General features: G+C 52.6%; 1 protein-coding gene across 1 annotated transcript; it reads left to right on the top strand.

The window, feature by feature from the left end:
* Positions 1-2,160: 2,160 nt before the first annotated feature.
* On the top strand, positions 2,161-9,304 carry ART1 (ADP-ribosyltransferase 1). Its single transcript, XM_074980546.1, has 5 exons — positions 2,161-2,282; positions 5,585-5,662; positions 6,419-7,175; positions 8,261-8,299; positions 8,414-9,304. The coding sequence occupies exons 2-5, from the start codon at positions 5,585-5,587 to the stop codon at positions 8,515-8,517; spliced, it is 978 nt and encodes a 325-aa protein (XP_074836647.1). The 5' UTR covers positions 2,161-2,282; the 3' UTR covers positions 8,518-9,304.
* Positions 9,305-12,887: the final 3,583 nt, after the last annotated feature.

The following is a 12,887-nucleotide window of genomic DNA, read 5'->3' as shown; positions in this document are numbered from 1 at the left end:
CCTGCTGGATAAATCCATGGGAGATGAGGCATGCAATAAGGAATATGCAGGCTCAGGGCATCTCTTGATTCTGTGCCGGATCGATGGGACAGTGATTAAGCCAGTGGGATTGATTTATCATGTCTAGCATAAAATTTGGAATTTTTAAATATAATATGTAATTGTTCCTTAACACAGAAAGCCCTGCACCCAGCACTGACTAACTCAATACTAAATCTCATCCTGACAAAGAAGGGTTCCTTAGTGACCTGAAAATCAGCAGGTGCATTGGTATCAATGATTCAAACCTGGCTGCAATTAACTTGTGCAAACAGCACATGACACTTATTAGTCATCACTACATTTGCAACTATTAAAGGGCCAGTTTTCCAACCTTTAAATCCATTGCTGGCATATGTGATATAAATTCAAAGTGGGAAATGTTGATGAAAAGTGAGTATTGTTGAAGATATTTTAAAAGATGCCCCAAAAGCCATCCTGATTTAGGTGAACTGTAGACCTGGTAATGAAAGAAAGAAAAAAAAACAGGGAAACAAATGGTAACTTCAAAAATGTAGGTGACTGATAAGGGAAGCTAAAGAAATCAGTTAACTGTCAATGACCAAGAGAGAGAAAGATATTAAGAACACTAGCAGCTCTACATCAAGACAATGGCTATAACCAAATCTCAAGCTTCAGGGCTTCACCCAACCAGCTGTGGGGTCAGGAAGGAATTCCAGCTCCCTCCTCCTCACTCGCCACTGCCTAATTAGCTAGATGTACTAAGAATAGGATGTGTTTCACTTTACTCTCAAGTTTCAGGGCTTGGCCACAGGGGAGAAGAGACACTGGGTGGGGTAGATTTCTTTAGCTTCCCTTATCAGTAACCTACATTTTTGAAGTCCCCAGTTGTTTCCCTGTTTTTTTTTCTTTCTTTCATTACCATGTCTACAGTTCATCTAAATCAGGATGGCTTTTTGGGCATTTTTTAGGAGATCTTCAACAATACCCACTTTTCGTTAACATTTCCCACTTTGAATTTATATCAGGTTTGCCAGAAATGGATCTAAAGGTTGCAACACTGGCCCTTTAATAGTCGCAAATGTAGTGATGAGTAGTAAGTGCCCTGAAACTTTCTTAAATGCCTAGTTAGGTCTGGCTCTTGTGCTCAGGGTCTAACTGGTCACCTGATTTAAGATCAGGAAGGAATTTTCCACCGGGTCAGATCATCAGGGACCATTGGAGGGGCGGAGGGGGGCACCTTCCTCTGCAACCTGAGGTTCAGCTCACCTGCGGGGATCATCTCACTTGAGCAGTTCCCTGCCCTTGCATTGGCCTCAATCATTGGTGATCCTTTGGTCCCTCCTGGTCACTCCCTGAAGACACACTTTAGTTTCCCAAGGATTGAACTGCTTCAGACTAACCCAAGGCTCAGTGTCAGGGGTCACTGGGTGAGGGTCTCTGCCAGGCAGGAGTCACTTCTGGCCTTGAATTCTCTGACACAACGAAGACCCAACCTCCAGGGATGTTTCTTGGTCCAAGCCCACAAAGCTTCTGCACTGCCACGATACACATAAGATACAGGGCTGCTGTGACAAGGTGTGTGACTGGCGTGTGGGCCCCTATCAGCCTAAACACCAAGACACTGAAAACAAGTTGGAGGGGAGGGGATTTGCTCCCTTTCCCCCAGCAAAAGGCCTGGCTGATCCCCTAATCCCAGGGAGATGAGTGGGGCTGCATGTCATTCATCTCTGGCTAAGCCATGCGGCTGAGGATTCACAAGCCCATTTGTCCACAGGCTGTTGGTGCCAGGGCATTGCCCGGCAGCCTCATCGCAGCCCAGTTAGAGGCACAGTATGTTCACAAACCATATTCCTGACTGGTAGAAAAAGTACCCCAAACGTTACGTGAGTAAAAGCACAGCTGCTTCGAGGGGGGTGTACTTAAGTACAACTGTCCCCCTGGAAAACGACTTGAGTAAAAGCATACACGCACATCACATCTTGGTTGTACTTTGGGCTGTAGAAGTGAAAGCAGCTGCACTTTTACTCAACTTTTTGGGCACTTTTCCCACCTCTGACTCCTGAAGACCCTGCAGAGTCGGGCTATAAATAGCAGCGCAGAACAGGTGGAGCGGCTCCAGCCCTGGGCTAATGCAGTCGGGGATTGCCATAAAAAGAAAACCCAGCTGCTTCTCAGCTGTCACGTTCTCAGGGCCCCGGAGCAGAGACCAGCCACTACGCCACAGGAGCCGGGGGAAGCAGAGACGCCCCCGTCATCCCCCAGGAGCGAGGAGAGCCAAGGTAAAAGTTCTCACTTCTTCCAACTCAGCCCAAGAAACCTTGTCAATTTCAGCCCCCTGCAGCCAGGGAGGGATGGGGGCGTTAAAATGGGGCTGTTCATCACAGGAGGCCGTTGTCCAAGGACATGTTGGAAGTACTTCCTGGGCCGCCTAAGACAGAACTCAATCTGGGGATTGTTCTGAACACACGGCCGTCTGCCAGGGGGCTACCTCGTGTCACAAGCCAGCGTGGGCCAAGAGGCCCTCAGAATGCTCTGCCACTGCCGCCTGCTCTGTCTGCAAGTGGAATATTTGGTTTCCGACTTGCGGACTGTTTGTGCACCAGGCCACTGTTGCTGTTGTACGCCGCATACCCGCTTCCCAGCCCCACACAGAACGGTCATGCAACAGCTTCGGAAACGGTGGTGGTGTACCCAGGTGCTTAACGCAGATGGACCTTGAGCTGGCCATTCTCAGAGGCTGGTCAAACCCAAGTAAACCTGGAGTTTTCTGAACGAAGAGGCTAGATGATAGTCTAGCACAGAATGGGCGGAGGAGACAGGATGGGTGGGCGTTTGCTTATAGGCAGGATGTTGGCGCCCTGTTGGCTCTGGCTATGAGAGAGACATGGTGAGTGAGGTCAGATCTTTTACTGGACCAGCTGCTGTTGGTGAGCGAGACGAGCCACCCAGCTACGCAGAGCTCTTCCTCCCAGCATTGCGCAAAGTGAGAAGGACTCACCTTGCATGGTCCTGCCGTGGGGGCAGGCGGCTGGATTCGATGACCTCTTGAGGTCCTCCCAGTTCCATTGTCCTGTGATTCTATGACTAAACAGGCAGAACACGCTGAGCAGGCCCAGTGCACATGACACAGCCCTTTAACTCCCCACCACAGACACAGGACCAGAACAGATTGTGGTGATAAGCTGTAACTCCAGCCCTCGATCTCAGGGTCCAGGGGAAGCTGGTGACTTTCAGCTCCCTGACGTGTCTTTGGAGAGCCCTGTGCCAGTGTCCCTTGCGGATGGGGCCTGAGTGGTCAGCTACAGAGTGAGGAAGGCTGCAGGAGAAGCGTTCCCTCACAAGCACCGGGGGGGGCACCTGCTGTGCTGTTCCATACCCAGGCCCTGCTGCTCTGGGGAGGGGGAAAGGGGTGGGACAGCCCTCCACACTCACAAGAAGCAGTACCGTGCTACCAGGGGCAGGGAGAGGAGGGCCACAGGGTACATGACCCATACCCCCTTCCCCCCACCACTGCCCACAGCATGTTTGTGTCATTTATCCTTTTTGCTGGGTGAGTTCAGGCCCTGGATTTACAGCTGTGCCCATGTAGCCCCCAACCCCTCCCTCTTTGTCTTAATACATAGAGGTATGAAGATACTCCTGCCCTAGAGCTGGAAGGGACCTCTGGAGGTCATCAAATTCAGCCCCCTGCCCTCTTGGCAGGGCCAAACACCATCTCTCTCAGCTGTGCCCACGAAACCCTCAGATATTGCACTGGTGGAGCCGGCAGGAATAGCCTTGGAATCAAACCAGAATATGCTCAGCAGTTTGGAAAGAGTGGTCATAGACAGGCTCAGGCGGATGACAGCCAGCACGCAGAGGAAATAATATGTGGGCTCATGGAGGCTCGGCTCTGTCTTCACAACATATAGGGACAGTGAAGCGCCCTGAGATGGCTGAGGCTGACATTGAGCTGTGGTTCAGAACCCCACTCTATCCCAAATTTGAAAAATGTGTTTGAGAGTTTGTTGATTAAAGTGCAGCCACAACAAACCAGCAACAGTGCGAGGAGCTTCATAAAAAGGCTCCGGGGGATTTGTCCTGTGAAAAAGGAATCACCTTTAGACAAGGTGCCACTAATCGAGAACTAAGATCGTTGTTCGCGGCCAGATATTATGCAGGAGCAATCAAGAAAGAGGCTGCTGAAAGAGGCTGAGGTGCAAAGGGAAGCTCAGACAGGGCGTATGAAACTACTGGCTGAGGAAGAGAAACTGAGGCAGACTCCAGCGAGCCCCAAGCAAGCTGCAAAGCGAGCCCAGCAAGCTGAGGAAAAGGCCAAGCAAGCTGAAGAAAAATTGGCCAGACTGAAAATCCAGATCTAGAAAAAAAGGAAAGACCAGCAGAGACTGCACCTCCCTGGCAGTCCAGTGTGTAGCTGTGTTGTTATGTGGTTATAATTCTGAAATAACATATATGTTTAATCAGTTTTGTGTCACAACCCAGCTCCAAAATGAATATGAATGTACCTCGTCTGTGTTACCTGTAACTTACAGGCAGTGGGGTGTGTGTCCCTGAGCAGTTGCTGGTGACTAACCAGTATTGCTGTCACCAAAGAGAGAGTGTATCCAGATGGGTGCGTGCAGAAGATAAGCGTTTGTGTGGACAGAAAATCTGTGTGCCTGTAAATAAGGTGACTGAATATTGGTCTGATGTCCCAGACGTGAATCTAGTCTTAGATCAGGCATGTTCCCTCTAATTTTTAACATCCGTGGTGGAATAAATTTTGTTATGTGCACCAAGGCATGTGTGAATGTGCACCACCAGTAAAATCACACGCTGCTGGCTGTGGGCCCTCTGCTAATCAGCTGGGAGGCATATGAATCTCTCCTGGGTGGCAGCCCAAGCACTCAGGGGAACACTGCCAGGGGCCCTCAATGAATGGTGCTGTTCCCTCTCCAGGTTCCAGATTTGCACCCCTTGATAAATTGTCATGTCAGAGACAGAGCGGAAAAGAACCGACTGTGGTGGGGCCCAAGGCATCCCTGGTCCCAGATCCTGGGCTTCAGGACCATTCCCGTAGCAGTGCATTCAGAGCAAGCTCGCAGCAGGAGACGATGGATTTATGGTTAAAACGCAGGGCTAAGATTGGGAAGATTTGCATTTAATTGCAAACTGAGACTTAACTTTCCTGCCAGAGCGTCTCATGGCATCTCTCCAAGGGCAGTTCCTCTTCTGTCGAATACAGATGGTAACACTTCCACTCTTCTGCCCTTGTCTCCTTAGCCTGGAAATCCTCCAGGGCAGGGACTCTGTTGTTAGGTGTGTACGTACAGCACTGAGCATGTCGAAGCTGTGACCTTGCTTGGGGCCTCAAGGTGATAAATAGTAGCTTGCTCAAGCGTTCTTGTTAAAAGGGCCAGAAATCTGTTGTCTGCAGGGAAAAACAGTGGCCTTGCTAGGCATGATCCTGTCTCCCCTCCATCTCCCACATGCTCTGTGGCTCTGTCGCTTTCACAGAATGAAGCTTGGTATGAATAAGCCACTCACTGATCCTCCGTGGTCTGCTCCAGCAGTGGACTGAGTGTGTTTATTGTTTCTCCAGATGTGGATGGCGAAGATGGAGCATCTCAGACCAATCTTTGTCCTGCTTTTGGTTGGGATCTTCATAGACGACCATCAGGTATGCCCTGGGGGTGCGGGGGCTCCACTAAAAACAAGGAGCAGTTAAATGCTTAACAATGAGGTCATCATTAGGGTTCAGAATTAACGCTTAATTGAGCTGCTGGTTCAAGGGATCTGACCTTGGTTGCAATAGGCCGGTTCTAGATTAGCTGAAACAATGAGAAGCATAATCTAGACAAGACTCTGTTGGCATCCAGTGGTTTTATCTTCCAGTTAATTATTCCTATTTTTCAGCAGATCTAGCCAATGAGGGAGTAAAAATGAGTCCGGCTTTAGAAGTCCTGCTCCCACCAGCTCCCCCACTGGGTGAGCTGAACCAGCGGGATATTTCTGCAACTTTCCCTGGTGACCCACGTGGCAGGCAGCAGGACACGCTGGCTGGTGCCAGTTCTTCATGTCCCAAAAGTCTCAATCAGTAGGGCAAAGTCTATTGGCTAGCTCCCCAGCTGCCGCAAATCAGCTTAGCTCCATTGACTTCTTGGCTGATTGACACCTGCTGAGGATCTGATCCGTTACCCTTGCACACCCCTGGTAGGCAGGACAGGTCTGTGTACCTGAGGCCTAGGCAGACCAAGGGACTTGACCAAGGTCCCATGGGGAGTCTGTGACAGAGTAGGTAGCATCCAAGGTTACCACCCTATCCCCTAGTGCCTTAGTTCTGTCACTTGGCCTATTGCTCTCCTTGGAGCCTGGCGAAGGCCTGCTCCATCATCTGTTGCCAGTTCCCATCACTGTGTTCTCCCACTGCCCGCAGGTCCAGGGTTTCTTCCTCCACAAGCGAGACCTCTTCCCCATCAGAGAGGTGACGCTGGACATGGCTCTCAGCTCCTTCGATGACCAGTACAAGGACTGCGCCCAGGTGATGGAGGAGGAGCTGGGTGAGCTGAACCGCACTGAGTTCTCCAACAATAGCAACTACGCCGAGACCTGGCTGGAGGCAGCCTCCAGCTGGGAAGCAAGGCAGGACAAGAGTTACGTGCCCCGGGATTTCAAGCCCGAGTACGCCATCGCCATCTTGGCCTACACTAGCCAGGGTCCCCTGTACAAGCAGCCCCTCCACCAGGAGTTCAACGCAGCCGTGAGGGAGGCCGGCCGCACCCGGGACTTCTACCTCAACAATTTCAACTTCAAGACCCTGCACTTCCTCCTGACCAGAGCTCTCCAAGTCCTGAAGGCCTCCGAGCCCAGCAGGTGCCACCAGGTGTACCGCGGTGTCCGGGGCATCCGTCTCAAAGCCGAAAGCCGAAAGCCCGTCCGGTTTGGCCACTTCACCTCCACATCCCTGAAGAACGAGAGCGCCCTGCAGTTCGGGCGGGACACCTTCTTCTCCATCAGGACCTGCTACGGGGTCAACATCAAGAACTTCTCCTTCTTCCCCGGTGAGGACGAAGTGCTGATCCCCCCGTTCGAGAAATTTAAGGTCGCCAACTTCACCCGGGCTCAGGACAGAACCTTCATCCAGCTCCTGTCCCTGGAGGGCTCCAGCAACTACAACTGCGAGTATGTGAAAGGTAAGGTCCCCTTCATAGGGACAGTGGTCCCCCCACTTCCGACGGCCTCTTCTGAGCTTCCCATCACCCCCGAAGAGAACAGTGAGGGGGGGCTTGGCCAGATCGAAGGCTTCAGGCTCTCGCAGGTATCAGAGATGTTTGGAGCTGGGGTTTCGGTCTGCGGAAGGAGAGTCTGTGGGTGGAGACAGGGGCAGACCCCCTGCTGCTGGGAACTTGGAGGTGATGGACCCCAGCTGTGCCGCTAGCGCGGGCCACCTTCAGTTCAGTGGCTGTGGTTGGGCCTCACGTAGGCCCAGGATGAAGCTGAGGCCATTTTACTTAGTGCCAAACAATGCTGAGGAACAAAGGCCGCTGAGGCAGTGCCTGTGAGTGGGGAATGTGGCCAGTCTCCTGACTGACCCCCTCCTGTGTCCCATTCCAGCCATCAGCTGGCAGCCAGCGGGTGGGGCTGGGAGCAGCTGCCTCTGAGACACATCCATTGTGGGTGGCCAGCCCAGTGCCACACGATGGTCCTGTCCCAGGGACCTCAGGCTCCAGCCTGGCGCTGAAGGGAGGACAAACAGCACCTGAGCTCAACCCAGCACCATGGGGTCCAGATCTTGGCTGGGGCTTTCAGGTTCTGCCACAACACAAACAACAGTGTTTTGGTGGGGGAGAAATTCACAAATTCCCGTAGCCTGGAGGGTCCTGAGCTCATACCGCCTGCAGAACACCAGAGAACAATGTAGCTATGGCCCCGAGCAAGGGGCAGAAACATCTTCTCCCATCAGGCCTCCCTGTGTTGCCCCTCCAGGCCTCCCCCTAGGTCTGAAAAGAGGCAGCGTAGCAAAGGAGAATTCAGTCCACACAGCTGCCTCCAGGGAAGGAGCCCTGCTGCTCACCAGACAGTCCCCTTCCTTTCCCAACCACTGCTGGTTCACCATCCATTCTGGTTCTTCTGTGGCCGTCCAGGTGTCAGCAGGCTGGCCCCATACCCTTAACCCCACGAGGCCCCTATGCCGGAGCCTCCTGGCCTTGTCCAGAGAAGGGGTGAAAATGAGCTTGCCGGGTTCTTTTCATTTTAATGTGGTTGGCTTCTTTGGCAGAGAAAAAAAGCAAGACCCGGAGATGTGATTTCAGCTCTGGTAAGAACATGGATTCTTCTGAGGGCCAGCACAGAGCTGAGACCCCCACCCCCATCCCCACCCCTATCCCAGCCGACTCCCCTTTCCCACTCTGGCTCTCAATCTCCTTCCTAGCCTCTACGGGAATGAGCAGTTTCTCCTCCACCATACAGCAGCGATACCTCCTCGGCGGCATCCTACTGGTGGCCAGCGCCTTGGGAGCCCCTAGCTTCTTCTGACATCCTACTCGGCACATTCTCTCTCTCTCTCCCTGGGCTTTTGTGAAATCTCTGTAGAAGCTGCTTTGAGGAAAAGACCGTGAAGAAGAAAGAAATCCTGGAGCCCATCTGCTGGTGCCTCGGGCCTCAGGGGAGCCATAAAGGAATGAAACTCTAAAGGGACAGAGTTAAATTAGGTTGAGTTTTGCCTGCTTGGGACTGATGAGCACAAACTAGCCCCAGTGCAGAGATCAGCACGCAGACGAGATACCAGTCAAGGCCCATCGGCCTGGGCAGGCTTTGAAGTAGGCTGTCCTACTTATTGTCTATCGTGCGCACACTGCCATGACACAGTGGAGTCACTCCTCTTCAGGGCCATCCGTCGGATTTACGGAGCCCTACGTGGCGCTACCAAACTGGTGCTCCTGTGCCCGATAGCAGCTGGGGGCGGGGGTGGGGGGTGAGGATTTTTTTAGAGATGTGATGTTATAATCTTCAGCAACAGACGAATGAACTATTTGTGAAGCCCATTTCACAGGAAGGCCCTGTGGAACTAACGCAGCGCACTCAGACGCTGACAGTAAATATCAGGGTTCAGCAAATGTCCATGAAATGGCTTCATTACCTCTTGCCTGGCTGGTTCACAGGTTCAGCGTGCTCCTAACAGCTCTGGCAGAGTGCTCACTTTTGCAGTAACTAGCTCCTAGCCAGAGGAAACAGAGCCACACCAGGGCCGTTGCTACACAGGCCACTTGATAAACGGCCCAAAATATGCTAATGAGGTGCGGATGTAAATTCCCAGGGCCTCATTAGCATAAGGTCACATGATTTGGAGTCCGGAAGACTCCAAAACGGCGTGTAGAAACGCGGCCCCCAGGGGGTCTTCCGGGAGGAAGTCCTCCTTCCAGAGGCCCCTTCATCCCAAAAATTTCAGGGAAGAAGAGGCCTCCGGAAGAAGGACTTCCTTCCAGATGACCCCCCACCCCCAGGGGCTGCGCTTCTACACATTGTTTTGGAGTCCGGAAGAGTGTCTTCCAGACTCCAAATCATGTGACCTTATGCTAATGAGGCACCCGGAATTTACATCCACACCTCATTAGCATATTTTGGGCCATTTATTAGCATGCCACTTTTGGAGGAAGTGGCATGTGTAGAAACGGCCAAGAAGAGAGAGATGGGTGGACATTAAGACCCAGTGGAGTCCCAGATTTTCAGGTGCCCCACACAGCTGTGTGTTCTGCCTGTGGGTAAGGAGAGCTCTGCTCCCATTTGACAAACATGCAAGCGTAACTGGCAGTATAATGGGGCGTACGCATTTTATGCCTTCATGCACTGCACCTACCTTTGTCTTTAATTGCTTAAATTGCTGTCACTTTAAAACAACTCCGAGGCTCACGTGTTTTGTGGATTGGGGTCTGTAGCATGATGGGGTTTCTGGGCATAGCTGGAGAAATCAGTCCAGGGCATCTTTGTTAAAATCAGGCTACTTACAGCCCCAGGCTGGGATTTTCTTCTCACTAAGGCAAATCCAATCAGCCACAAAAGTACCTCTGCCAGCCGCCCCGGCCAGCCAGGAGCCGCACAAGCAAACCCCCAGACTGCCCAGCTGCTCTATGGATGGGAATACAGCTTGTGGGCAAAATCAAAGTTTTCTGCCATCTACTAATAAAAATCGAACCCCTCCGAGGTTAGATCCGAGGCACTTGGGCAGATACTAGTGAGGCGCTGCCATGACTATGGACAAATGCTGGTGAACGTGGGTCTCACAAGGAGCGAAAGAAGACGCTGGTGACTGCTGGACGCCATGTGGCTGGGCCCTTTGTGCAGAATGCGCTAACACATACCCAGGGGGTTAAGGCAGATTTTCAAGCACCAAAATGTTGTAAAGTCAAATGTGCCTGTCCTCGCTGTGTGCAGGTGGCCTACTGAGCGTGGCCCCAGTGGGGTGGCTACGTTTGACAGTGATGTGCTTGGATAGCCATTCTCCAGATCCTGCTGCCTCTTTGCATTCTGGGTTAGGCTCCCAGTGCCTTGTGGGAAGAATACATTGAAGAGTGCAGGGGGGTTTCCGGTACATGTCAGCAGCATCCCATAATGTGTGTATCTCCTCCCTCCTGGTTGAAAGCAACAGCAAACAATCTTTCCATGCCCTTTTTCCTCTGGTTAATGTCATAGGCACCCTGCTCAGCTTCAGACTGCTGTGGCAGGCCTTGCAGGGGATGTGTGTAGGAGAACAGAGCATGGAGGGGAGACATTGACCAGTGACTCAGCGCTGCGTTTCTGGCCGTTTGAAGCATTCCTCCTCAGAGAATCAGATCTAAAAATGAGAGTGGGGGATTCCAGCTTCCCTTGTGCCTGACACCTGCTCCAGGTCACTGGTCCTGTGTGGGAGTCCCTGCCACTCTCTTCCTGGGTCTGAGCACCGTGCTGGGCTCTTTCCCTCTTGGATGGCCTTGCCAGTGGTGACAGATCGGCAGATCTAACTCTATCCCGCACTGACACCCCATCACTCCTCGGTCCGCAGCGTCCTCTCCGCATCCCGTGGGACTGCGCGGGGGTCCCTGGCAGCAACGCCTTGTTCTGCATTTGGAACTCCGCAGACCGTTCCCCAGCCAGTGTGTGAGCCGGACTCAGAACCAGCTCCCTCTCCCCTGAACAACCGCAGCGACGCTGCAGCTATGCAGGGTCCGATTCTCTTCCCGCACGCATGGGTCTAGATGGGAACCCAGAGGTCTGGCCGGCCCAGTGTCCTGTCTTCCGACAGAGGCTGATTCCAGGTGCTTCAGGGGGCAGGAACAGAACAGGGAATTACTGAGTGAGCCACCCCCTTGCTGTCCACCCCAGCTTCTGGTGGTTGGAGGTTTAGGGAGCACAGGGTTGCAACCCGGCTCATCTAGACCAACTTTCCCCAACTTTTCCTAGGCGGAGTGCTGAAATCTGGCCTTTTGTCCTCTGAGTACGGTCCGAGCGCTGGCGATACTTTTTAAAGTCACTAAGGCTTCAGCTCCACTGCAGCCCTGTTCCGAAATAAGGTCTTGCAAACCAGCTTATTTCCAACTAACACAACTATACCCAAAGGCTGTGGCCACACTAGGCCTCTCCTTTCGGAGGGAGCGTGGTAATGAGGCACTTCAGCAGATGCTAATGAGGCTCCGCCATGAATATGCAGCACGTCATTAGCATAATGATGGCCACATTCGATTCAAAACTGCCCCTTTCGGAACACATGCCGCCTGTACAGACAGGGGCCTTTCGAAAGGACTCCCTGATTTCGAAAGCCCTCTTCCCATTTGCTTTTGGGATGAAGGGGCTTTCGAAGCCCAAGGGGTCCTTTCAAAAGGCCCCCGTCCACCCGGGAAGTGTGAGTTCCGAAGGCAGCCGCCATTATGCTAATGAGGTGCCGCATATGCATTAGCATCTGCCAAAGTGCCTCATTAACATGCCCACTCCGAAAGGAGGGGCTAGCGTGGCCACAGCCCAAGCATATTTCGAAATAGCACCCAGCTATTTTGAAACAGCATTTCAGGACACATAATGCTATTTTGAAACAGGGCCTTCGGGTGCCTTTATGGCTTATTTTGAACGAGCGCTATTCCGTGTCTTAACAGCGCCTGCTTGGAAATAGCCAGTCCCACATAGGCATGACCCCTCCTGCAGCGAGGTTTACAAAATTCGAAAGAACAAATGTTGATTTTATTTCGAATTGGCGCAGGTGTAATCTAGACACCAGCAAAGTTATTTCAAAATCATGGCTGTTATTTCAAAATATCTCTGGAGTGGAGCCATAGCCTAATACTGCTACATGCAACGGCTTTGTTAATACACAAATGAAGCTGCAGAGCTTTACCGTGTAGGGGGTGGCTGGTAGCATTAGCTGGTCTTTTATTAATGCACAGGCCTCCCGGCTTTGAGCAAGCTCCCAGGTGCATGGGGGGGAAGGAGGGGCTGGGGCTGAGCTCTCACCTCAGGTGCTGGTGAAAATTGGCTCGTGTGCCAATCTTGGCACCTGTGCTGGGGGGTTGCTGACCCCCCTCCCAGTGTAGATCAACCCCCATATTCTGAACAAGGGCCTGATCCAAAATCCATGGAAGTCAATAGAAGGCTGTCCAGTGACTTCCTTGGAGCTGGGAGCGAGGCCGTGCCTGCCAGAGACACAGCCCAGCAGCAGAGTCATGCTGGAGGGAGAGCTGCAGCCAGAGACCCTGAGATGCAGCCCAGAGGTCAGATCCTGAGCCACATCGCAGAGTGCAGAGAGCAGACTCTGCTGGTAGCAGGGCTGCTGCCACAGAGCCAGAGGGCCAGAGAAGCAGCCCAGTTGTGGGTGGCAGTGCAGCGGGGAGCGGAGCTGGAGCAGGCTGGAGCTGAGCAGCAGGGGTGAGCAGGGGACACTG

The sequence above is a fragment of the Carettochelys insculpta genome, chromosome 1 (genome assembly GCF_033958435.1).
Source record: "Carettochelys insculpta isolate YL-2023 chromosome 1, ASM3395843v1, whole genome shotgun sequence".
Lineage (NCBI taxonomy): Eukaryota > Metazoa > Chordata > Testudines > Carettochelyidae > Carettochelys > Carettochelys insculpta.
Note: the sequence above shows the minus strand (reverse complement) of the source record. Positions and strands in the feature narration are given on the sequence as shown.

What these genes read in the sequence shown, in the direction of transcription:
- ART1 (XM_074980546.1), top strand. Translation starts at nt 5,585, where the DNA reads ATGTGGATGGCGAAGATGGAGCATCTCAGACCAATCTTTGTCCTGCTT. An exon ending in TCTTCATAGACGACCATCAG is followed by an intron (nt 5,663 to 6,418) that starts GTATGCCCTGGG and finishes CACTGCCCGCAG; the next exon opens with GTCCAGGGTTTCTTCCTCCA. An exon ending in CAACTGCGAGTATGTGAAAG is followed by an intron (nt 7,176 to 8,260) that starts GTAAGGTCCCCT and finishes CTTCTTTGGCAG; the next exon opens with AGAAAAAAAGCAAGACCCGG.